Source organism: Sus scrofa, chromosome 13, assembly GCF_054392235.1.
Source record: "Sus scrofa isolate SSC_HxYL_T2T_F1_AM1 chromosome 13, Sscrofa_HxYL_maternal_Yorkshire_Landrace_v2.0, whole genome shotgun sequence".
NCBI classification, from domain to species: Eukaryota; Metazoa; Chordata; class Mammalia; order Artiodactyla; family Suidae; genus Sus; species Sus scrofa.
This window is the reverse complement of record NC_139395.1, coordinates 83593424-83619621: the sequence shown is the minus strand read 5'-3', so window position 1 is coordinate 83619621 and position 26198 is coordinate 83593424. Positions and strand designations below refer to the sequence as shown.

Here is a 26198-nt window from a genome sequence, read left to right as displayed (position 1 = left end):
ATAGTTCCCTGAACTACAATAGAAGGATTTTTTAAATTTTATTTATTTATTTTAATTTTTGGCCACCCTGCAGCATATGGAGTTCCCAGGCCCGGGATCAGATCCAAGTTGCAGCCATGACCCAAGTCACAGCCGCAGCAGCACTGAATCCTTAACCCACTGTGCCAGGCCAGGGATCGAACCCACGTCCCAGTGCTCTCAAGATGCTGCCGATCCTGCTGTGTCACAGTAGGAACTTCTGGAAGGATTTTTTTTTTTTTTTGTCTTTTTTTTTTTTTTTTTGCTATTTCTTGGGCCGCTCCCGCGGCATATGGAGGTTCCCAGGCTAGAGGTCCAATCGGAGCTGTAGCCACCAGCCTACGCCAGAGCCACAGCAACGCAGGATCCGAGCCACGTCTGCAACCTACACCACAGCTCACGGCAACGCCGGATCCTTAACCCACTGAGCAAGGGTAGGGATCGAACCCGCAACCTCATGGTTCCTAGTCGGATTCGTTAACCACTGCGCCACGACGGGAACTCCTGGAAGGATCTTTTTAAAATATAAATCAGATCAGATTTCTCCTCTGCTCAGAACTCTTCAGTGGTTCCCCATTTTTACTGAGAATCAAGCCAAACTCCTTAGGACAGCCAGCATGATTTGGCCACCCCAGCCTGTCACCTCTCCCTCTCACTCTCTCTGCCCCAACCCAAGAGAGCACACTCCACACAAGGGTTCCACAACGGCTCTGCTCCCCCACCCCAATGCTCATAGTCATTATTTCACCATCTCCCCACCTTCAAGTCCTCATTCACCAGTCCCTGTAAATAAGCCCACACTCACTGCCCTGTAAAATCAATGCCTTCCCCCAGCCAGTACTCTCAACTCTCCCCATTCCCATTCTGCCCTACTTTTTCTTCTTCCTTAACACTTACACCTTCCAGCATATTGTTCCACTTACCTCCACACTGCGTTTTTTGCACATCTTCCTTCATACTCTCTCCTGCTCCCCCACCCCCGGACCTCCCCAGTAGATACAAGCCCCCTATAAGCAGGGACCTGTGTTTGTCCTCTGGAGTATCTCAAGCAGCTAGAACAATGTCTGGCACACAGACAGGCCTCAGTAATACTTTTTGAACTCAAAAACTTAACTGAAGCCTAAGAGACTGAACTATCTTCTGAAACTGCAAGTTTTAACCTGCGCTCACCAAACACAATGAAGGCGCAACTAAGGAGAGAAATGAGTGGTTCCGAGGCCAGAATAGACTATAAATTGCAGCAGCTCTCTTACCATCCTTCGCATATGCCACACAGTACACAGTATCTTTGTGCCCCTTGAGGGGCTGAAGTAAGGTGCCATCAGAGGTGTCATAAACCTGGCAAAAAAGAGAGACAAAAATACAGATTATCCACGTGGCATACATTAGTTAGATGCCTGCAGGCTGCTGCTGCAAAATGTGTCTTCATAATAAAATATTTGTCAATAGTCTAAATTTGTATCAAGTAAAAACTGCACCAAGAAACCAGAAAGAATGTGACTTGACTTAAAATTGGGAAACCCAAGAAGTATAGGTCCTGATTCTGTGAGTTACACAGATGGGAATGTGTCAATAATGCTCAAGAAGCAAAAGTTCTTTCTGTGGAACTTCTCTACAAAGTTCACTCCCCCTGCGTGAATTTGGATAAAAGACCAATCAAGCTAGGCCCTCCCCTCCCCAATAAAGCCACACAAAGGGCCCAGCTACATCATGACTAAATCCCAGGCACAGCCCTGCCCCTACCAACATCACAGAGAGAGGTTTCATATTTGCCACCGAGAGGTTAAAAGTCACATACCTGAACTCTGGGTTTGTAAACTGGAGGGAGTGTTATAAAATCCAATTGTAACATGGATTTAGGGTTTTACGGCTGTGCAACATCTATAAATATGTGGAGATTTAAAAAACACACCATCTGAGAAATAAAGGCAAAACCCTCCAGAAATGGTTAGTGTTTGAGAAGATAACCTACAGGAAAAATCTAAAAGGATTTGGATTGTTTACCCTGGAGAAAAAGAAGTCTGTGGAACAACTTAACCACAGCTTTATTACCATGTAGAGAATGGAGCTCAGGCATGTGCATATCTAGAGACAACAGAGCCAGAGGAAGCAAACTTACGTGGCAGGAAAGGGAGATCATACAAAGGTTTCCAGGTCAAAATAACTCTCTGAAAATGACTTTTATACACTAGGCTGGGTTCCAGAGGGAGCTTATATTCTTTGAAAATAAGAAAAATAGGACGGCATCCATATGCAATAGTTTAGGTAGGCCAGTGCCTCAAAGTCAGGGTCAGGGTATCCAGCTTTTCATGGAGGGAGCCACTTCAGTCCTGTTGCTTCAATTTTCCAGGGGGAGAAAATTCAAACTGACAACAACTCAGTTTCAAAGGCATTTTGATTAGTTATTTGCAACTTTTTCATGGATTTCTCAAAGTAGAAAGGGAAAGATTAATGATTCCATAGGAGGTATTGTTCACAGGTTCCTATCTGATAGACAGTTTACTTACCTGTTTTAAATAGCCCATTTCCTTCCCTATTAAAAAGTAATGACTGGTTTTTCCGCCCTTGCCTTTTTTATCTTAAAAAAAAGGGCCAAATTTCAGAGCACTTACAAGAAGGAAAGGAAAAAAAGCACTTAGAAAGGAAACTCAGACAAAATCCTACCAGTAATCTGTTTCCTGCAGCCAAAATCAGTTGAGTTCCATCAGGCTTAAATGCGAGGTCATATATACTAAACAGGAGACAAGACAAAACAAAAGGACAATTAGGAACCAAAATGATGAGGTCTGCTAACGGTTAGGAAAGCAAACTTTATTTCCATCAAGAGATGCTGCTTGTGCATGGGGGAGAAAAATAATGGCTAAGAATTACATTTGGTTGCAAATCCCATTCAACCACCACACCTTCGATCACAATCCACTCGGCAGATAGCGTTATGTTCCAATTTCCACCTGCCCAGAAGTCAGAGGCCAGAGATGATTCAAAGTGTCAACAGTCAAGGATACTAACTCTTCTAATAATACCATAAAGGCTACACAAACTGAGAGAATGTGTGCAGGCTAGTAAATCCACATGTCTCTCAAAAATTGGTCACTTATTAAAATATCATTGCTATTTCCAACTAGTCAGATACTAAGAGTGCCTCTCAGGCGCTACAACTAACAGATATGGGATGAGAGAATCACAGTCCCTCCCTGCCCTCGAGGAAATGGCCATCCTATGGGAAGAAGAGGCTGAGATACTCACAGAGAACCACATGTCAGCAATTCTAAATTATACCTTTTTTCACATTTTAACATTTCTGATGTTGGGATGTGTCTTATAATTGATGATGTGTCAGTTTAGCTGGTGGCATTTTTTGCTTCCTTAGTCATATGCAAAATAACGATATTTATAAATCAGTGACCTTTTAGATTAGATGAAATGTAGAATAATACTGTGATAAAGGTTTTAGGAGATACATTAAAGCACATATTGTAGGAATCCTACAATGTTCTGAGTTGGAGAGGATCAGAAAAAGCTTCATCGAGGAAATAATAAAAGGCAGGGCTTTTCAGACACTTAGGAGGAGGAGGGGTAGGCGCAGCATTTCAGGCAGAGAAAAGAGAATGAGCAAAGACATCAAGGTGGGATAACAAATATCTAAATAATATAATTTGACTGCAATGTTTGGCTCCGTGCATGGCAGTAAGGAGACATAAGGCAAACAAACAAATGAACAAACAAACAAAAAAAACCAGGCTGAGCCTTATTACAAAGATTCTCGAATGCCTCAAGCAGAGAATTTCATTTATTCAGGTGATCCTAGTCACTGGGGATGTTGCCTTGTGGCACAATGGTTGAGGATCCAGCATTGTCACTGTAGTGGCTTGGGTTGCTACTGTGGCAGGGGTTCGATCCCTGGCCTGAAATGTACTGGACAGTGCTGCCAAGATGGCCTACTGTAAAAGTTTAGCACGGGATAAATTAACCTGGTTCCCGTGAGTGTTCCAGAAATACACACCACTGATACAGTACTTGGAACATTTGCCACAGGGATGTCCCACGCTGAGCTCTTCAAATGTATTATTTTATTTCATCCTCACAACAATTCTATGAGGTAAGAACTACTACTCAGTTTTGGGGTTGAGAACACCATGGCTCAGAGAGGTCAAGTATTTTGCCCAACATCACACATTCAACAAGTGAAAGGGCAGAATTTTAAATCTGACTCTAGAGTATGTGCTTTCCTCCCTTCTACTCTCCTAAATTAATGTCAAATATAACAAATCTCTGCTACTCTCAACACTTTAATTATAGTGACTTATATGAAGCACATTTATTTGTGTGCAAAGTACAGTTTAAATGCTTTACATGTGTTAACTCAATCTTCACAGCAATGCCATATCTACTTTGCAGATGAGAAAAGTAACACACAGAGAAGTTAACTTGCCTAAAAATAAACTGCTACAGTTACCATGCTGTACAGTAGGAAAAAAAATTGTATTGGGGAAATAACAATAAAAAAATTTTTAAATAAAAATAAAATAAATAAAATAAACTGCTGTAGAGTGGAGGTGGAGACAGAATTCAAACCCAGTGGTCTGGCTCTAAAGCCCAAGCTCTAACCATTATACTTTATGGCCTTCATTATCATTATTATTATCATATGCCACAGTTGACAAAATAATTAGCAAGAGTCTCCATGGTTTTTTTGTTTGTTTTGGCCGCACCTACAAAACGTTTAAGTTCCTGGGCTGGGGGACTGAACCCAAGCCACAGCAGTGACAAAGCCAGATCCTTAACCTGTGAGCCACAGAGAAACTCCATGTTTTACCAGCAGGAAAAGGGGGTTCCTTTGCGGCACAGCGGGTTAAGGATCCAGTGTTGTCACTGCAGCAGTCTGGGTTGCTGTTGTCACACAGGTTCGATCTCTGGCCTGGGAACTTCCACATGCCACAGGTGTGGCCAAGAAAAACAAAAGTGGCAGGAAGAAAGGTATTATCATTTACCCAGGGCATTACATGTAGAATTCAGAGTTTTTTATATAGGCTCCATTAACCTCAGAAGCTTCCTTTAATGAAAATAATTCTTCACACATATTCAAGAGTTAAGAGTTGTTGAAAAGTGTAACTTTATTCAACATAAACAAATCAATCGATGGCATATACCACATTAACAAAAGAAAAGTCAAAAACCACATGATCACCTCAATAGATGCAAAAAAGCATTTGACAAAATTCAACATCCATTCATGATAAAAACCCTTACCAAAGTGGGTATAGAGGGAAAAGATCTCAAAATAATAAAAACCATTTATCACAAATGCACAGCCAACATAATACTCAACAGAGAAAAGCTGAAAGTCTTCCTGCTAAAATCTAGAACAAGACATGGATTCCCACTCTTACCATTTCTATTCAACATAGTATTGGAAGTACTAACCTCAGCAATCTGACAAGAAAAAGGAATAAAAGATATCCAAATTGGAAAGGACGAGGCTCAATTGTTACTATATGCAGACGACATGATACTATACATATCCAAATAATCCAAAGGACTCCACACAAAAACTACTAGATCTAATAAATGAATTCACCAAAGTAGCAGGACACAAGATTAACATTCAGAAATTGGTTGCATTTTTGTATACTAACAATGAAATATCAGAAAGGGAAAGTTAAAAAAAAAAAAAAAAACCCTTTTAAAATCACACCAAAAAAATATAATAAAGTGCCAAGGAGTAAGCCTGACCAAGGAGGTGAAAGACTTACATGCTGATGAAACATTAATAAATAAAATTAAAGAGGATTCAAAGAAGTGGAAAGTTAGCCCATGCTCTTGGATTGGAAGAATTAATATTGTTAAAATGGCCACACTGGAGTTCCTACTGTGGCTCAGTAGGTTAAGAATCCAACTGGTATCCATGAGGATGCAGGTTCCATCCCTGGCCCTGTTCATTGGGTTAAGGTTCTGCCATTGTCACAAACTGTGGCACGAGTCACAGATGTGGCTCGGATCCTGTGTTGTTGTGGCTGCGGCGTAGGCTGGGAGCTGCAGCTCCAATTCAACCCCTAGACTAGGAGCTTTCACATGCTGCAGATGCAGCCCTTAAAAGAAAAAAAAAAAAAAAATGGCCACACTATCCAGAGCAATCTACAGATTTAATGTGAACCCTATCAAATTATCCATGACATTTTTCACAGAACTAGAACAAATAATCCAAAAGTTTACATGGAACCACAGAAGACTCTGGATTGCTAAAATTAAAGCAATCCTGAGGGAAAAAAAACAAAGCAGGAAGCATAACTCTCCCAGACTTCAGACTTCATTCAATACTACAAAGCTACAATAATCAAAATAGCATGGTGTTAGTACCAAAGCAGATATATGGATCAATGGAATAAAGAGTCCAGAAATAAACCCACACACATATGGTCAATTAATCTTCTACAAAGGAGGTAAGAATATAAAATGGGAAAAGGACAATCTCTTCAATAAGTGGTCTGGGGAAGTTGGACAGCTGCACATAAATCAATGACCTCAGAACACACCCTCACACCATGCACAAAAATAAACTCAAAGTGGCTTAAAGACTTAAATATAAGACATGACATCATAAAATCTCCTATAAGAATAAAGAGGCAAAACATTCCCTGAAATAAATCATACAAATATTTTATTACATCAATCTCACTAGGCAATAGAAATAAAAAAATAAATGGGACTTAAACTTATAAGCTTGTGCACAGTAAAGAAAATCATAGGAGTTCCCGTCGTGGCACAGTGGTTAACGAATCCGACTAGGAACTATGAGGTTTCGGGTTCGGTCCCTGTCCTTGCTCAGTGGGTTAACGATCTGGCGTTGCCGTGAGCTGTGGTGTAGGCCGGCAGCTACAGCTCCGATTAGACCCCTAGCCTGGGAACCTCCATATGCCGCAGGAGCAGCCCAAGAAATAGCAAAAAAGACCGAAAAAAAAGAAAATCATAAAAACGAAAAGACAACATAAGGAAGAAAACATTTGCAAACAATGCAACCAATAAGGGCTTAATCTGCAAAATATACAAACAGCTCATACAACAATAACAACAACAAAGAAACCCAACTGAAAAATGAGCAGAGGACCTTAATAGACATCGCTCCAGGAGTTCCCGTCATGTCATGGCTCAGTGGTTAACGAATCCGACTAGGAACCATGAGGTTGTGGGGTCGAAGACGCAGCTCGGATCCACGTTGCTGTGGCTCTCTCTGGTGTAGGTCGGCGGCTACAGCTCCAATTAGATCCCTAGCCCGGGAACCTCCATATGTCGTGGGTGCGGCTCTGAAAAGACAAAAAAAAAAAAAAAAAATAGATATCTCTCCAAAGATACACAGATAACCAGTAGGCATATGAAAAGATGCTCACAGAACATTTTAAGTCAAATATACTCCAATAAAATTAAACACACACACACAACATTGTAAGTCAGCTATACTCCAATAAAAATTTTTAAAAAAGAAAGAAAAGATGCTCAATATCACTAATTATTAGAGAAATGCAAATCAAAACTACAACGAGGGAGTTCCACTGTGGTACAATGGCATTGGCACTGACTGCAGTGCCAGGACACAGGTTCGATCCCTGGCCTGGCAAAATGGGTTAAAGGATCCTGTGCTGTGGCATAGGGTGCAACTGCAGCTCAGCTCTGATCCCTGCCCCAGGAACCCCATATGCCATGGGGTGGCTAAAAAAGAAAAAAAAAAAAAAAACTACAATGAAATTCTACCTCACACAGGTCAGAATGGCCATCATTATTAAGTCTACTCTGAAGAGGGTGTAGACAAAAGGGAACTCTCTTACACTGTTGGTAGGAATGTAAGCTGGTGCAACCATTACAGAAGACAGTATGGATGTTCCTCAGAAAACTAAAAACAGAATTACCATGTGACCCAGCAATTCCACTTCTGAGAATATATCCAGACAAAATTATAATTCAAAAATATACATGCAGAAGTTCCTGTTGTGGCTCAGCAGTTACAAACCCAACAAGTATCCATGAGGATGCAGGTTAGATCCCTGGCCTCGCTCAGTGGGTTAACAATCTGGTGTCACCATGAGCTATGGTGTAGGTTGCAGACACAACTCAGATATAGCATTGCTGTGGCTGTGGTATAGGCCAGCAGCTGCAACTTTGATTCGACCTCTGCTTGGGAATGTCCATGTGCTGCCAGCGTGGCCCTAAAAAGCAAAAAAACAAAGCAAACAACAAAAAAAAAACATGCAGGGAGTTCCCCAGTGGCTCAGTGGGTAAGGATCCAGCACTGTCACTGCTATGGTGCAGGCTCAATCCCTGACCCAAGAATTTCCATATGCCACAGGTGCAGCCAAAAAAAAAAAAAAAAAAGTATACACACACCCCTATGTTCATAGAAGCACTATTCACAATAGCCAAAACATGGAAACAACTTAAATGTCCATTGACTGATGAATGGATTAAGAAGATGTGGTACATGTATACAGTGGTACAATGGAATACTACTCAGCCATGAAAAGGAACAAAATAATACCATTTGCAGCAACACAGACACAACTAGAGATTCTCATACCAAGTGAAATAAGTCAGAAAGAGAAAGACAAATATGACTTATTACTTAAATGTGGAATCTAAAATATCACACAAATGAACCCATCTACAAAAGAGAAACAGACTCACAAACATAGAGGACAAACCTGTGGTTGCCAAGGAGGGTGGAGGGAATAGGATGGACTGGAAGTTTGTGGTTAAGAGATGTAAATTAAGTGGTTTGCAAAGCTTTCTATTCTGCACAAACTAAATACATTTAGAATGGATAAGTAATGAGGTCCTACTGTACAGCACAGGGAACTAGAGCTAATCTCCTGGGATAGACCATGATGGAAAATAATACAAAAAAAGAATATATATATATATATATATATACACATATATATGTCAATCTGTTGTACAGCAGAAATTGGCACAACATTGCAAATCAACTAAAAAAAATAATGTAACCTTACATGATCTCATTCTGACCCTATGCTAACATAAGACAGGCCAAGCACTATTGGCCCATTTTTATCAATGAGGAAACTGAAGTACAGAGGTGAGTAATCTGTCTGCTGTCAAACAGCTGGCTGATGGAGAAGCTTATCCCTCCCCAGCTGGGAACACCTCATGACAGAAGCAAACACAAACCCTGAGTCCTTCAGCTTCCTCACCACTATGTGGTAACAGACCTAGGACTTCCTGTCTCTCAGTCTTTCCCTCTTGAGTTTTGGGGGAAATGCACTGGGTGCGTTTCACATCCCAAGGAGAAGCAGGGAGGATGAGGGAAAAGCAGGGGAGCTGGGGCCAGAAGGGCTGACTTCCAGGCTGAGATTTGGTCTTACCTACACAGCAAGGCTAGGAGCTACCCTCCCACCTCCCAGGGTGCACAAGCACCACCACCTATGGGGAGCTGGGGAGGCACAAGGTTGGAGAGGGGTCTGTATCTCTCTTTCATAGTCATCTTGGCCATGTGGCTCCCTCCCTGCCTTAAACAAATCTGAACTCACCAAAGTGGATCCTGTGTAGCTTCTTCAGAAAGACCATTTGAGGCTGAATTATTAGAAAAATCACTTCTGAAGAGTTCCTGTCATGGCTCAGTGGAAACGAATCTGACTAGCATCCATGAGGACCCAGGTTTGATCCCTGGCCTTCTCAGTGGGTTAAGAATCCCTCGTTGCCATGAGCTGTGATGTAGGTCACAGACATGGCTCAGATCCTGTGTTGCTGTGGCATAGGCTGGCAGCTACAGCTCTGATTTGACCCCTAGCCTGGGAACCTCCACATGCCATAAATGAGGCCATAAAAAGACAAAAAAAAAGAAAGAAAGAAGGAAAAAAGAAAAATCACTTCTGAGTATTCCATCTGAGCCAAGCCTTTAACTATCTTCCCCTCAGATGTGAAAATTCAATTTTCTCTGAATTTTTTGAAATTTGCTATCTAAAGTATAACATACCTGTCTGATTAGCCCTTCTAAACTCTTATTGAACTTAGAATCTGTACAATTCAATTTGGCTCTGAATTATATAATCTTCTCTACTTTACACCATTTCAGATACTACATTGTCCCTTAATTATAGACCTATGCATTTTAAGGGTAATAACCCTGTTTTAGATATTTGTGCACTCACAGTACATGGCATTGTCCTAGACACGAAATGAATATAACTGACAAACTGACAAGATTTTATCTTGAACACCCCTGGGCTTTAATTACTCATGAGATCACAGAAACTCAGAAAGACCTTACATCTTGTCATATAGTCCAATTCTCCTAGCAGGGCAGAAATTCCCTAAAGATGGTTGCCCAGCCTCTGCGTGAACACTTCCAGGGCTGGGCAGCTTACCCATCTGCAGAAAATTATATGAAAAAGATACACTGTCAGATTCCATTGCAGGGAGACAGAAGGTGAGTCCTGCAAATTGTCCCCTGCCAATCCTGTGCCCACTGTAAATTAAAGTCCCAAGGTGCCTCTCTAAGTCCTGTACAATCTGACCCAGCCCCCACTCACCTGCTTGGAATCTTAAGCAAACTGCTACCTCACTAAGTCTCAATTTTTTCATCTAAAAATGGGGTAACAATTTCAACCTCACAGGTTGTTGTGGAGATTAAACAAGATAACGTATGTAAACACTGTCTGGTCCATAGCAAGTACTCAGTAAATACTAGCTGGTGTGAATGAGGGATATAGCAGATGCTGCCCTGGGAATAAGGCAGGCTGGACAAATAAGGCATCGTGTTTGAGATGAACCTGGAGTAGTGCTTTTAAGGTGGAAAAGAGGGAGTTCAGAGAATAAGAGAACATTTGGGCAGGGCTTTTGGATAGGAAAATGGATTTTTCAACTGAACTGAAAAGCATAAGTTTAAATGTAAGCAAGAGGAGGCAGGTGGAGGGGTGGGATAAGCAGGACCACCTTATTAAGTGCACAATTTGACATGGAAGGTAACTGGGAGTCACCCTAGGTTGATGAGAAGTAGAGTAATGGATCACAACAACAAGACTCAAAAAAGAGAATTCCTGGAGTTCCCAATGTGGCGCAGCAGAAACAAATCCAACTAGTATCCATGAGGATGCAGGTTTGATCCCTGGCCTCACTCAGTGGCTAAGTGATACAGCATTGCCGTGAGCTGTGGTGTAGGTCACAGATGCAGCTTGGATCGACGTTGCTGTGGCTGTGGTGTAGGTCAGCAGCTATAGCTCCAATTAGACCCCTAGCCTAGGAACTTCCATATGCCGCAGGTGCAGCCCTAAAAAGCAAAAAATAAAAATAAAAAAGAGAGAAAGATTTCCTGCTTGCTACACAAAGGTTTGAGAGTTCCCTGGTGGCCTGGGAGTCAAGGATCCATAAGGATCCAGGTCACTGTTGTGGACTTGGTCACCAGTTCAATCCCTGGCACAGGAACTTCTACATGCTGTGAATGAGGCGAAAAACACACAAACACACAGGAAGGTTAGACTGAAATCAAAAGAGCAGACCAGCAGAGGCTAGTTCAGTTGTGGAGGATCAATCTTTGACATCTGGGATTTTGTAGTTCTATTTATTTGTATAGTTTTTTCTTTTGTTTTGTCTCATTCTGGGCTACCAGCTCACATATGTAGCTACCATCAGGATTGCCAGTCTCCAGAACCCCTATAGCTTCTATATTAGAATAGCTGTAATGGGCCAAAAACCAAACAATTTTGGTTGATGAATGAACCAATCTTCATTCATCATTCACAAATTTATCTATTCATCAAACAATCACAACCACCACTGATTTGCCTAGGCTCTGAAAATGAATAAGACATAGCTATTGCTTTTAAGGGGGTTATAGACTTCTGGGATCAACAGTTTCCCATAAACTCCTACACAAGGCAGACTCTTAAGTACCACAAGAGTGGAATGAACAAAATCCTATGCCAGGGGTTGAAAACTGGGAGTCCATCAGGCTGTATTTAGCCAGCAAACATTTTGTTTGGCCCACATGGTATTTTATTTTGTTTTTTAAGTGCCAACATTTAAAAATTGTGACACTTCACATTAAAAACAGAAAGATCTCAGCCACCCTAGGCCGATTTCCTGCAGGCTGGTAACTGGTAGGAGCAGAGCAGCCGCTGCCCCTTTTAAGCAGCACTGGACCTCCCCAGTTGGCCACAGCCGCTCCCCAGTGCTCTCTGACCCCCAACCCAAAGCCAAATGCTCAGCTGCTAGTCATCAGCAGCTTGTTCTATGAGTACTTACATAAGACAGTTAAGAGAAAAATTAACAAAAAAAATTTTTTTTACTCAAATCTCTATTAAAACAAGAAGTGAAGGATTCACCTGTAGGGCTATGTTTCAAGAAAAGGAGAACAGAAGAATACTCCTAGTGAAAACAGACAATTCCTTGTATTTAAGATGCAAATAAACATCTCCCATTATGCTGCCTGCCTGACTCCTCCAGGCAATGGAGTTCGCAGCCTCTGTAACACTGGGAATAATTAACGTAGTGGCCAAGAGCATGGGCTCTGGAGTGAGGAAGAAAGCCAGCTCCACCACTTTTTTTGTTGTTGTTTTTTTGTTTTATTTGAGGGCTGCACTCGTGGCATCTGGAAGTTCCCAGGCTAGGGGTCGCATCGGAGCTACAGCTGCGGGCCTACACCACAGCCACGCAGGATCTGAGCCAAGTCTGTGACCTATACCACAGCTCACTGCAAGGCCGGATCCTTCGCCCACTGAGAGAGGCCAGGGATCGAACCCGCAACCTCATGGTTACTAGTAGGATTTGTTTTCACTGAGCCACTAGGGGAACTCCCAGCTCCACCACTTACTCACTGTGTTACCTTGGCAAATTTTCCACCCTCTGTGAATCGGTCACCTCATCCGTGAAAGAGAAGTAAGTACAGTACCTACCTTAGAGGGCTGTTGTTAGGTGACAATGAGATAAAAGATACAAAGTTCTTAGCCAGTGCCTGGCACAAAGTCACCAAGTAAGCATTAGCTTTTACTAGTGTAAAGAAAGCAATCATCTCCAAACGGAGCCTTAAGGATGTTTAGGATTTCCATGTAAGGAGATGAAGGAAGATGTGCTTTCCTCACACAGAAAGGCCCAAGAAAAGAGAGGGAAGGCCACTAGCCAAACGGAGGCTTCGCAATGAAGTTGAAAAGATCATGGAGGAAGACTGTGAAAGTCAGGCTGAGGAAAACTACCCAATAAGTCAGTATTCCCCGCAAAAGGAATCCTTACATGATAGATTTAGGTGATAAAAGTGGAATAGGACATTAAACAACAGTGAATCATAAAGTGAGAAAGTCATTCTCTTTCAAGTCTCTTTCAAGCCTTCTAATAAAATACATGAGAAAGTCATGATTTGATGCTTTTCATCTCAAGCACCTCACGGACAACACCTGCTCAATCTCCAAATGAAGGTTTAAAGACTCCCTAGCAACGGTATCTAGCTATACCGTGTTAACACCGTTTCGTTTCTCCCAGCTTTAAGTTACAGTTAACTTACATTTATAGCAAATGAAAACTGGTTTTCATATATGGCGTAATAAAGTTTCCTTGTAAAATTATATTTAAACGAAAATAAATGAGGAAATTTAGAAGAAAAGTCAAGCAAAAAAGAGTAGAGGTAATGTGTCGATATGGCAAAAGTGGTGAAGTTAGAGAAATACTGTCATGGGTCTAAGACGAGCCCAGGATGGATTCTGAGTAAGAAAAAGACAAGACCAGGTTATGACTATGTGTAAAACCACTTCGACAGACCACTACCTCACGCGCAGAACTGCCCTTGCTCCCTCTCCAGGCCTCAGTGTCCATCCGAAAAGGGGCTGGGGGGCGACCTCTCAGACGCTGATTCTCGGGGCTCACTATCCTCTGCCTGAGCCACAGGCCCGTTGCCCGTGGCAACCACCGGGGTTCACGCAATGGCGCCCGCTATCCCGCTGGGGCTTGGCCTCCCGCTCCTCCCGGACTGCCCCACTCCTAACCTCTGTTCCACTTTATCTCTCCACGTCAATACGGCCCTCATAGCGGCTCGCTTCACACCTCCGGCCCCACCTCCCCACCTCGGCAACAGGCCTCAAGCCGCGAGCCACTTCGGCTACCTGCGCTACCCCTGGCAACGCACATGCGCAGTGAGCTACGCGCGAAGCCGAGCGTTCCGAGTGCGCATGTCTGAAAGAGAGGGCTTGAACAATGGAACCCGAGCCTTGAAGATGTCTGCACGACTAGGGCGCGCGCGATTGGTCACCCCTAAGGTGAGGGGGCGGTGCGTCTTTCTCGACAAAGGATTGGATTGGGTGAGCCGTGGAAATGGCGCCTGTGGACCAGGGGGCGGCCGCAAAGCAGCTGAGGCGTATGAAAGACATTCACTACCTTCATCTTTTGGTTCCAGCCTATCGCTCAGAGCTGGAGAAGTTTTCACATCTTACTCCGCTCCTCACTCAGAGCGACGCAGCCTCTCGGCCCGTTGCTACAGCTGGATCTCGCTTAGGGGGGCACGGCTAGGATGGAGAGTCCGAGCCCCGGGGACTGTGGAGCTGCACCTTTGATCACCGCCACTGAGCGCCTAGACTCAGACCGGCCCTGTGACCTCCGGCAAGTCATTGTCCCCTTTCGGGCCGCAGTTTCACCACCTGAAAAATGGGAGAGAGGGAGTAGGTGGGTGGGCCTTTCTCTCCTGGGGTCGGCGGAGACGTGGAGGCCCAGGGTTATTTCCAGCGAGCCGGGGCTGGGGATCAGGTGCTCTTCTGGAGGGGTCGGCTCCCGACCTCGTCCCCAGAAATGACATGGGAGCTGGGTGGAGCAGGAAGGTTTCCTAGTGCTGGGAGACGACTGCTTGGGTTGGAGGATCCTAGGAAGACTTTGGAGGAGATGTCATGTTAAGGAGCCAGGGGCGCCCCAGAAACCGGTCCAATGAGAGGTAAGGGAAAAAAACCACAGACACTTACTAAGTATTTGTGTATATGCGGTGTGGGGCTAAGATAATTTACCTACCCCCCCCCAAAAAAAACCTTTAATCCTCAGAATTACCTTAAAGGAAGTATTAGGTCTTTTTTTTTTTTTTAACAAATGGAGGAACAGACTTTGAGATGTTAAGTCACTTGATCTTGAATGCAGCTAGTAAATGGCAGAGCTGGGATTTGAACCTAGTCTGTTGATTTTAAAGTTTGTGCTGTTTTCACCAATATTCAGTTTCTTATCTCCAAAATTGTGAACCGTATGATTTCTTAAGATCCATTCACCCAGCTCCCCTAAATTATTTAATCCCACATCACATCAGAAGACCTTAATTCTAATTCTAGTTAGTAACTAGCTCTTACTTAATTTCCCTATTTGTAGAAAAGAGGTTGGTTAGACATCTCTGTAGACCCAGCCAACTTTTAGCATATGTGATTTAGTGATTAGGATACACTAACTAAAGTTTTTCAATGCTAGTACAAGGGAAGAAGTATTAGACCAAGATTTAGTAGACCTAGGTTCTGGAATCATTTCTGCAAGTAACTTAATCTTCCCTTCACTCACTTTTATCAGTAAAATGAGAGTAGTCCTTATTATTCCTACTTCACAGGGCTATTGGCTCAAGAATGAAAGAGAATTTGAAAATTCTGTATTAGAAATTGGTTACATATATATGCACATATATATACAAATTTTACATCACTTATTTGTGGCAGAGGAGGGTGTCTCACTGACTCCTTTAAGCTGTTCAGTTGATCCCTAGGTTAAGAGCTTAGCTATTGGTTCATATTTTTATTTTTTTGGTCTTTTTGCTATTTCTTTTGGGCCGCTCCCGCGGCATATGGAGGTTCCCAGGCTAGGGGTTGAATCGGAGCTGTAGCCGCCAGCCTACGCCAGAGCCACAGCAACGCAGGATCCAAGCCGCGTCTGCAACCTACACCACAGCTCACGGCAACGCCGGATGGTTAACCCACTGAGCAAGGGCAGGGACCGAACCCGCAACCTCATGGTTCCTAGTCGGATTCGTTAACCACTGCGCCACGACGGGAACTCCCTGGTTCATATTTTTAAACTTATGTCAGGTGTCACCAGAAATAACAGCGCTATTCAAGATTAACCAAAAAACTTTCTAACAAACAGCTCATGTTTTTCATTGTGTTGAGATTTCCAAGCCTTTTTAATCCATGTTGGAGACAAGAAGGTATTGGAGGGCAGAAAAATATTCTCGTAGCAGGACTGGTCCATACTGATTTTAATCTCTCATAGTCCAGAGAGTCCATGTGGTTGCTTCTCTGTCATGGACTGAAATTGAATAAGCAGAATCAAATGCATTTTACCTGAGCTAATCACTTGTACTTTGTTTTCTTTCAGGGAGGAAGATGTTGCTCTGGGATCAGAAAGAGTGGGAGAAGATGAGAAACAAATAGTGATAAAAAGCAGCAGTGAGTGTACTCCTCTGCTAGAGGAACCCTTGGCTTCTGCTGAGTTTGATGGCACTGCAGTGACAGAGTGCCACAAGTCTGTCCCATGCGGATGGGAAAGGCTTGTGAAGCAAAGGTTATCTGGGAAAACAGCAGGAAGATATGATGTCTATTTTATCAGGTGAGCATGCAAGGTGGTGAAGATGTATAGCCAAATAATTTTGTCTAGAAAGGTGGCAGGAAAGCATAGCAGAGTCTTGGCGTTTTTCTGTTTTTACCATAAAACCATGATGGATTTTGTTCCTTCACTGTCACTCATTAGTTATATCAAGTGACTTGGGGACAATTACATCCATTTTCTCCTACTGTACATGGTTAATGGTGAGGTTGCACTTGTTATATTTGTAAAAATGGTGAGGTTGTACTTAGGTTATATTAGTAAAATTATGTTATACTATCACAGAATAAACCATTTAAAAGTATCATTTTATCACTTTTTTATTTGAAATGACAAATGCCCATTTAAAATTTGGAAATTACTGGAGTTCCCATCGTGGCACAGTGGAAATGAATCCAATTAGGAACCATGAGGTTGCAGGTTTGATCCTTGACCTCACTCAGTAGGTTAAGGATCTGGCACTGCTGTGAGCTGCGGTAGTAGGACGCAGATGAGGCTTGGATCCTGCGTTGCTGTGGTGTGGCATAGGCTGACAGCTGTAGCTACAATTAGACCCCTAGCCTGGGAACCTCCATATGCCTTGGGTGCAGCCCTAAAAAGCAAAAAGAGATAAAATAAAATATAATTTGGAAATTACTAGTAAAAAATCTGAAATGTGGGAGTTCCCGTTGTGACACAGCAGAAATGAATCCAACTTGTATCCATGAAGATGTGGGTTCAATCCCTGGTCTTGCTCAGTGGGTTAAGGATCCAGTGCTGCCATGAGCTGCAGTGTAGGTCACAGATGCAGCTTGGGTCTGGCATTGATGTGGCTGTGGTGTAGGCCGGCAACTACAGCTTTGATTTGACCCCTAGCCTGGGAACTTCCATATGCCAAGGCGAGGCCCTAAAAAGAAAAGAAAAAAAAAATCTGAAATGTGGTCCAGTTTTTTTCTGTTTTTTGGGTTTTTTTTTTTTCTTTTTTGGCCTTCCAAGGCTTATGGAGTTCCCAGGCCAGGGACGAGATCCAAGCCATAGTTGTCAGCCTACACCACAGCCACAGCAATGCCAGATATTTAACCCACTGTGCTGGGCTGGGGATCGAACCTACATCCCAGCACTCCAGAGACTCCGCTGATCCCCTTGCACCACCATGGGAACTCCCTGGTTTCTTTATTTTTATTCACCTTTATTTACCAACACTAAGTCTTCTTTAATATCCTCTTCTAGCCCACAGGGACTGAAGTTCAGATCGAAACGCTCACTTGCTAGTTATCTTCACAAAAGTGGAGAGACTTCTCTTAAGCTAGAAGATTTTGATTTTACTGTACGTCCTAAAAGGAGCATCAAATTAGGATGTCAAGACCACAGCATGGCAGGTCTGACATCCCGACTGCAAAGCAGTTCAAACCGGAGCCTCAGAACACGGAGCAGGTGGAAACAAAATGTGAGTCCTCTGCCAAGTGGGAGTTTGGAATTGCAAGATAGCAGAGAACTGTCTAACTTTACCGCCGTTCATCTGCTTTTGAAAGAAGATGAGGGAATTAATGACATTGACTCTAGAAAGGTTAGAAAGTCCAAAGGAAAGGTGACTATTTTGAAAGGAATTCAAATTAAGAAAACTAAATCAGGGCCCCGGAAGAGACTCCCAGATCCTGTTCATAGTGACAGGAAAAGAGAATCTGTGTATACTAAGTCAGCAGATGCTGCAAGTGAGCCTCTTGCACAAGAAAGTCAGACAGAGAGAACTTGCTGTGTCTCAGACATCAGAGCAAGCGACAAGACCCTCTGTGTGACCCAGGAAGAGGAGAGGCTTGGTCAAGAAGAATCACTGAGTTCAGGATCAAAGTTTGAACAATTCACTTCCGGCATCATCAACAGATTTTGTTTGACCGAAGAAGCTGAACACAACAAGAAGTATGAGGATACCTTTTTAGAATCTGAGGAAGTAAGAAAAAAAGTAGAAGTTGGGGAAAGGAAGGAGCATCTGCATATTGACATTTCAAAAGATGGCTCTGAAATGGATAGCTGCTCACAAACTGAGAAAGACTCTACTGTGAAGATACTTCAAGGTATTCATTGCACTAATCTGCTCTTAAACATGTGGTGAGGACCTTGTCCTTCATGCGCGTACCAATAGGATGTGGGAATAGAGTGAAGAAATAGGGCAAATCTCAGATACATTCTCCCAATTGATCCTAGTGCCTTGCCCAACTGATCCTTAAACCCCTTCCTTAAGCAGAGAAGGAATCAGCTGGCTGACACACTCAGCAGAGACACTTGTGCCATTAACAGCTGCTGCCATCGCTCCCTGGTGCAACATCTGGGACTCTCTTCAGCAGAGCTCTCCCTTATGCACCTTTTTCCAGCCAGTAATCTTACAGCCTCAGGGAAAATGAAAAGGTTTGAGGAAGACTCCTTTTACACATAAACCAGTTGAAAATAGTCAGTGTCTTCTCTTTGTACCCCTCCTGTTATTTATTACTGATGTGGGACTTCCAATTTAATTTTGTATTTATCACAGTCATTTTTTTCTCATGTTGTAATATAATGCTCCTCTAAAATGCTTTAGAGCTCTAAATAATTCAAAACTGTAACCACGTAGTTCATCTATTATTTGTAATACGCTCTTTATACAGAATTGAGCCTAGCAGTTTTGCCTTATAGTATTTCACTGAATAAGAGATAAAAAGGAGCCCTTTGAGCAGCCCTGTATTAGTTATTCATTATGCCGTTATGGGATAATGAATAACTCCTTTAAAGAAGAATAGTAACTTTAAGTCCTGTGGGGAGACAGCATGGACAAATTTGTGGAACAGGTGGTTGGACTTGGTTCCTGCTCTTGATCCCACTCATGATTTTATGTCTTTGCTGCACCTGGAATTTCTCTACCTTTAACAGAAAATGACCACATACACCTTGGAACTACATAAAAATTCTTCTACCTTGTCCTTTAAAGACCTTGAGCTTCCTAAAGTCTTGAGGTTTATGTAAATTTATTGCTAGTATAATGGGCAAATACTAAAAACATCCTTTTGGAGTTCCCTTGTGGCACAGTGGGTAAAGGACCTGGCATTGTCACCTCTGTGGCCAGGTGGCTGCTGTGGCATGGGTTCAGTCCCTGACCTGGAAACTTCTACATATCGCAGGCATGGCCAGGAAAAAAAATAATAATAAAATTAAAAATAAAAACAACATTTTGTGAGTAAAATGTAAGTATCCTACTCATCTTATACATAGAGAAGTCTCGTTCTCAATGTAAGGTGATAGGCTTACTGTAGTTAGTAGTGTCCAGTGGAGTAGTAAAGACTTTCCCATTGCATTACCTAGAAATTGTCAGGTAAGCTCAGCATAGTCTCCTAGTATTAAAGGAGGCTAGTAAGTAATTTTTTTACAGGAACCAACAGAAGAAATCAAGTAGCTAATAAGAGCAGTTTCTGTTCTCTTTTTTACTTTCTGCTGGGCTTGTCTATTCAAACTAGAATAGCAAAAAACACTAGACTAATTATCTGGAGACCTGGATACTTGTCCCCATCTATTGTCAACTGCACTATTGTTTTGGGGATAGTTGTTTAATTTTTAAGCCTTAGAATCTTCATCTGTAAAATACATGTAATGATCTTCGCCAGTCCTGTTTTTCACATCATGAATATTGTAAAATAAAATGAGAAGTGAAAAAAGATGGCTTCATGCTAGACAGATGCAGTTTATTATTAACTGACATTCAAATTTAGAGGGGAGTTCCTGTTGTGCCTCAGCAGGTTAAGGACCCAATGTTATCTCTGTGAGGATGTGGGTTCAATCCTTGGCTTCACTCAGTGGGTTAAGGATCCAGCGCTGCTGTGGCTGCATTTTAGGTCACACATGCAGGTCAGATCCATAGTTGCCTTGGCTGTGACATAGGCCAAAGTTGCCGCACCAATTAGACCCCTGGCCCGGGTACTTCCATATGCCAGAGGTGTGGCTGTAAAAGGAAAAAACAAAAGAAGGAGTTCCCATTGTGGCTCAGTGGTAGCAAACCAGACCAGTATCCATGAGGATACAGGTTCTATCCCTGGCCTCTCTTAAATGGGTTAAAGGGTCTGGCATTGCTATGCCTATGGTGTAGGCCAGCAGCTATAGCTCCAATTCAACCCCTAGCCTGGGAACTTCCATAAGCCACAGGTACAGCCCTAAAAAGCAAAAGAAAAACAGAAGAAGAAGAAAAACAAATTTAGAGGAGGGTTTGGCCATAGGGAGTATTAAATGTGATGATTTAAGAAACTTGAGAAACCTAATAATGATGGTCAAAGAGTCTTTGTTAAATAAACTTCCCTGTAGATAGTAGACTCGTATGTTCTCAGGTTCAAATCTTAGGTTTTTCAGCAGGTTCCGTTTTGTCTGTATCTTTTTATTGTTTTTTGTTTTGTTTTGGTAAAAGTATTCACTGCAAAATATTTGGAAAATATAAAGAGAAAAAAATAACAACCATTTACAATTACATCATTTTGGTTTATTTCATTCTAATCTCTATCACTTTTTTATTAAATTGGGATTATACACTGAATATTGTGTTTTTCTACTTAAAAATTGACAGGAAAAAATAGTATCAAAATATTTTAATGACCACATTATGCAAATGTCATAATTTATAATATTCTATGTTATTTATTTTTTTGGTCTTTTTCAGGCCATACCTATGACATATGGAAGTTCCCAGGCTAGGGGTCAAATCAGAGGTGTGGAGCTGCCTGCCTATACCACATTCACAGAAACACCGGATCCAGCCTACAACCGCTACCTACCCCACAGCTTGTGGCTACACTGGATCCTTAACTCACTGAGGCCAGGGGTCGAACCTGTATCCTAATGAATACTAGTTGGGTTCTTAACTCGCTGAGCCACAGTAGGAACTCCTCCAGTTTTTCAGTACGATGAACTCTGAACATAAACAATAGGAAACTAGTAGAATAGTTAAAAGTGCAGACTCAGGAGCCAAAATGCCTGGATTAGAATTTCAGCTCTGGCACTTACTAGCTGTGTGACCTTGGGTAAGTTACCTACTTTCTCTGTACCTCAATTTCCTTGTTTTTAAAGTGGAAATAAAGCAGTACCTTCCTAGCTCGTAGGTTGCTAGTAGGATTAAATTGGTTAATTTTTGTGAGGTGCTTAGAATAATGCGAGGGACGTACTAAACACTTTATGGTAGTGGTAGTGTGTTGTTGTTGAATATTTCTTCAAGCTAAGCCATAGATTCTATAAGCAATGTTCACTCTTCCTTTTCAGAAGATACCATCCCACGGACACAGGTAGAAAAAAGGAAAACAAGCCTGTATTTTTCCAGCAAATATAACAAAGAAGGTATCCCTTTTCCTATCAGAAAACGAAATTTCCAACCTATTTCAGGTATTCACCTCTGATACACTGTGTTTGTTTAGCCCTTAGTCCCCCGAGACGCAAGGCCTTCAAGAAATGGACGCCTCCTCGGTCACCGTTTAATCTCGTCCAAGAAACACTTTTTCATGATCCATGGAAACTCCTCATTGCGACTATATTTCTCAATCGCACCTCAGGTTTGTGGATTCTTTTCAACTTTGTCTTAGCCGAGGCACTGTGATGAGGAGAAAGAGCACTGAATTCATTAGAGACCTGGGCTCAAGTTTGATTTTTGACCTCAGGTGAGGCCTTCTTCGTTCAGCCCTCACACTCTTTACTTATGAAAAGGTTAAGCTAGAGGACACCCAGTAGCCTTTTTAGCATGAGGAAACAATTTTCATTAGTTCCTACTTCCAAATTAGTTTTGGTCTCAGTGAAAATCAGGTATTTAAACATTCCTCGTCTCTCTGTCAGGTGTAAAAACATTTTTTTCCCATTGGGTACTTTCTTTAATATCTTTGGCACCATGTGTTCTCTATGCTTTTACACAAGTTACCTGATCATCTGATTCTTTAAAAACCAATATTGTGCAAGGCCATGTTTCAGCATAATTTGGACTGTTAACCAAATAGGTGAATGGTGTTGGCTTTTGACTGTGAGTGGCTGCTGATTTAATGTCTTGTCATCAGTAGTTTAAAGAGAGAGTTCCTGTTTGTGGCACAGCGGAAATGAGTCTGACTAATATCCATGAGGACGTGGATTTGATCCCTGACCTCGCCCAGTGGGTTTAGGACCCAGCATTGCTGTGAGCTGTGGTCTAGGTTGCATATGCAGCTTGGATCTAGGGTTGCTGTGACTGAGATGTAGGCCAGCAGCTACAGCTTTGATTTGACCCCTAGCCTGGGAACCTCCATATGCCATGGATGCAGCCCTAAAAAGACAAAAGGAAAAAAAAAAAAAAAAAACAGGAAGGGAGGGAGGAAAAACCCTCTATGTTCAATTTCTAGATAAAGAAGTACCTGAACCTAAAAATTAGCCCATCTGGGAGTTCCCGTCCTGGCGCAGTGGTTAATGAATCCGAGTAGGAACCATGAGGTTGCAGGTTTGATCCCTGGCCTCGATCAGTGGGTTAAGGATCCAGCGTTGCCTGAGCTGTGGTGTAGGTTGCAGATGCGGCTCGGATCCTACATTGCTGTGGCTCTGGTATAAGCCAGCAGCTACAGCTCCGATTAGACCCCTAGCCTGGGAACCTCCATATGCCGTGGGAAGCGGCCCTAGAGAAGGCAAAAAGACAAAATAAGTAAATAAATAAATAAAAATCAGCCCATCTGGAGGCTTGTGATCACATAGTTATCTTTATTCCCCAGGCAAAATGGCAATCCCTGTGCTTTGGGAGTTTCTGGAGAAGTATCCTTCTGCAGAGGTAGCAAGAACTGCAGACTGGAGAGATGTTTCAGAACTTCTTAAACCTCTTGGTCTCTACGATCACCGAGCAAAAACAATTATCAAGTTTTCAGGTACTTACCCAAATCCCCAAAGCAAAAAACGTATACAGTGCCCATTTAAGAGAGCCACACCTTGGACTTTAATGTCCTTGGATGCTGTGTTAATAGAGGTCATCCAGCTCAATCACCAAAGGCATCTAGAAATAGGTCATTTGCCCCACACAGCAAGTGGGGTGATAAATCCTTGCCCAGCACTGGGGCAGGCCTTGTGGGCGGGATCGAGGAAGAAGTTAATGAAACAGAAAGCCCACTTGACCTCAGGGACATTACCTCTGTCTAGTTAGCTCGGTACAAAACAATAACTACTAGTTAGGGGCAGAGGACTGGTTCAGACCAAGGTGAGTGCTGCAGGACTTAGAAGAAAGCCGTCACAGCTGAGGGTGTTAGGTGAGGTTGTTTCCCATCCCTTTCTGCAGTTTCTCCTTTATTTAGGGACAGTATTTTTCTAGAGGCTGACCTGCTATGTGGGTGCTGTCTTCTCAGATGAGTATCTGACAAAGCAGTGGAGGTATCCGATTGAGCTTCATGGAATTGGCAAGTACGGCAATGACTCTTACCGAATTTTTTGTGTCAATGAGTGGAAGCAGGTAAGGCCCATTCCCAGCCATAACGTCTCCACTTTTTGTTTCTGAGGCAAAACAATTCCACGGTTGTGGTTAAAACTGTCTCTTGGATACACACACTATTACAGTCACAACCAGTTTTGTTCCAGGCTTGAGGGGCCATGGTGGCATGGGGTTATTGACAGCAAGTGAGGATCTGTAGACACTCGCAGATCCACACAATGTCCCTGGTCTCTGACATCCTTGTTTCTGTCATTCTTATTCTTGTACTGGCTCTAGGCCTGACGTGGTTTTCCTCCTGACGAAGTCATACTCTCCTTCAAAAGCACACCACTGTCCTAGTGTTCTCAGACTATTTTTGTAGTAGAGGGTCTGATGTGTGTCTAGCCCACAGGCATCTGGGTGGCATCTTGGCAGCTGGTGGGCAGTGCCACATAACTGGGTACATTGCCCTCTTAGTTTGTGACTTGTGCTAAAACATGAGCTGGTTGGTCTGGCCAAGCCCATGCTTTCTTCACCAGTTATTATGACCTGAGCATCCATTTAACTCTCAGGGTCTATAATCTTCTGGAAAATGGCATATTAATCCTGGACTCATGTTATCACCACCCCACAGACTGAGTCCCAGTGAACATCAGTACCAAATTCGAAAGTACTTTGTAAAGGATTGCTTTGATAAAAGGTATAATTTTAAACATTCACAAATCCCATTAGGTTAAAGGTTATAATTTTCAGGTATATTATCATAGGGTATTATTCCCTCCCCATATCTTTAAAAAGCCAATTTAAAAATGTGTTTCTGACTAACTTATATAAGGCCTCTGTCTCCTAATGTGTTGTATTTCTTCTAGGTACACCCTGAAGACCATAAGTTAAATAAGTATCATGACTGGCTTTGGGAAAATCATGAAAAGTTAAGTCTATCTTAAAACTCTGAAGTTTTCAAACTTGTTTTTTATACATTGCTTCGCGTTTTGATTCTTAAAAATTCCATTAAGCATGACCGACTACCTTTCCAAGTGTATAGATTTTAATCAGCCCAATTGGAAACCTAATGTATGTTTTCTTAATGTGTGTACCACTGGTAGATCTTTGCTACTGAATGTGCTAGACCATGTTTGGAAATTGTTTTTATAAAATAAATTATTTGACAACAGTCCTAAAAATGTATATGACTTTTCCAATAATGCAATGTGATTTGAAGTTGAAAAAAAACTTTTCTAAGGTATTAATAAAACAAAGCAAATTTCCAACATTTGTGCTTAAGGGAAGATTAGACTTTCTGTTCTCATTCTGTAGAAGATATTACGCAGTTGTTAGATGAAGCAAAGTTTTCAGTCACATGTAAGAAAAGACAGAGTATATTAGGCAATTAATTAATAACAATATTTTTATTAAACAACACTAAGCCCCAAAGCAAAATAAGTTTATTTTGTCATCATGTGTTCTTGATGATGCTCTGCTGGCCTTTAGGAATTAGAGATTTGACCCAGCACCCATTTGATAACTGAATGTGAATATCTGTCTGCAGTTGTTTCAGAGTGTTCACTTCTGGCTCATGTACCTTGTTCCCTATATGAAACGAGCATTTACCCATCTCTCGTCTTCCAGCTGGAGTATAGGACCTTTTTCATTTTATGCCTTTTTTTTTTTCTCCCCAGGGCCACACCCGTGGCATATGGAGGTTCCTAGGCTAGGGGTCTAATGGGAGCTACAGCTTCCGGCCTACACCACAGCCACAGCAACATCAGATCTGAGCCACATCTGCAACCTACACCACAGCTCACAGAAATGCCGGATCCTTAACCCACTGAGCAAGGCCAGGGAGCGAACTTGTAATATCATGGTGAAATAAGAGTTTTAACCAAGGGACAAACCCCCCCCTCCCCCTGGCTGAAAAGGCAGCTGCGAACCTTTTCAGTTATGCTCACCTCATACCATCCTTCTTGTAATTAGCTAGCAACTATGTACCCTATGTCCAAGCCAGCAGCCCTGCTAATCCTGTTCCAAGCATTGCTTATCAGTTTCGCTTCCTAACCTTTCTTGCTCAGTTTCTTAGGGAGGAAAACTGTCTGCTCCGGGAAGGGGGAGGTCTGGGGCTGCTTACATGGGGAAAACAAGACCTTTCATTGTATAAAAGTTGCTGAGAACAAAAACCTGGTGCTAAGACTCTGGAGGTGACTCTTCTGAGCCCGCATCGGTGGTGAATAAACCTTGCTTTTTCTCA

The 26198-nt window shown here is 42.4% G+C and overlaps 2 protein-coding genes across 23 annotated transcripts in view; one reads left to right on the top strand and one right to left on the bottom strand.

Annotated features, from left to right (window-relative positions):
* IFT122 (intraflagellar transport 122) overlaps positions 1-14133 on the bottom strand; it is a 73369-nt gene extending 59236 nt beyond the window's left edge. For 12 of the 15 annotated variants that reach the window (XR_014823820.1, XR_014823818.1, XR_014823823.1 and 9 more), the window contains exons 1-3: positions 13998-14133; positions 2683-2749; positions 1272-1356 (exon numbers count right to left, since the gene is read on the bottom strand). Coding sequence is in view for 3 of the 15 variants with exons in the window: in XM_084989487.1 (XP_084845613.1) it covers positions 1272-1356; positions 2683-2749; positions 13998-14038 (193 nt within the window). In the remaining 12 variants the exon portion in view is untranslated. Of the gene's footprint in view, positions 1-1271; positions 1357-2682; positions 2750-13779 lie in introns of all 15 variants that reach the window. The other 3 variants (XR_014823822.1, XM_084989485.1, XM_084989486.1) reach the window with 2 other exon arrangements.
* Positions 14134-14318: 185 nt separating this feature from the next.
* MBD4 (methyl-CpG binding domain 4, DNA glycosylase) lies at positions 14319-26198 on the top strand. 8 transcript variants are annotated; one of them, XM_084989494.1, is made up of 8 exons: positions 14319-14607; positions 16342-16572; positions 17779-18620; positions 21817-21888; positions 21966-22100; positions 23271-23420; positions 23892-23995; positions 24823-26198. In XM_084989494.1, the coding sequence occupies exons 1-8, from the start codon at positions 14519-14521 to the stop codon at positions 24898-24900; spliced, it is 1701 nt and encodes a 566-aa protein (XP_084845620.1). In that variant the 5' UTR covers positions 14319-14518; the 3' UTR covers positions 24901-26198. The 8 variants fall into 8 exon arrangements, with proteins under 8 accessions (XP_084845620.1, XP_020925019.1, XP_084845618.1 ...); XM_021069360.2 differs by having other exon boundaries at positions 21814-21888; XM_084989492.1 differs by having other exon boundaries at positions 14319-14670.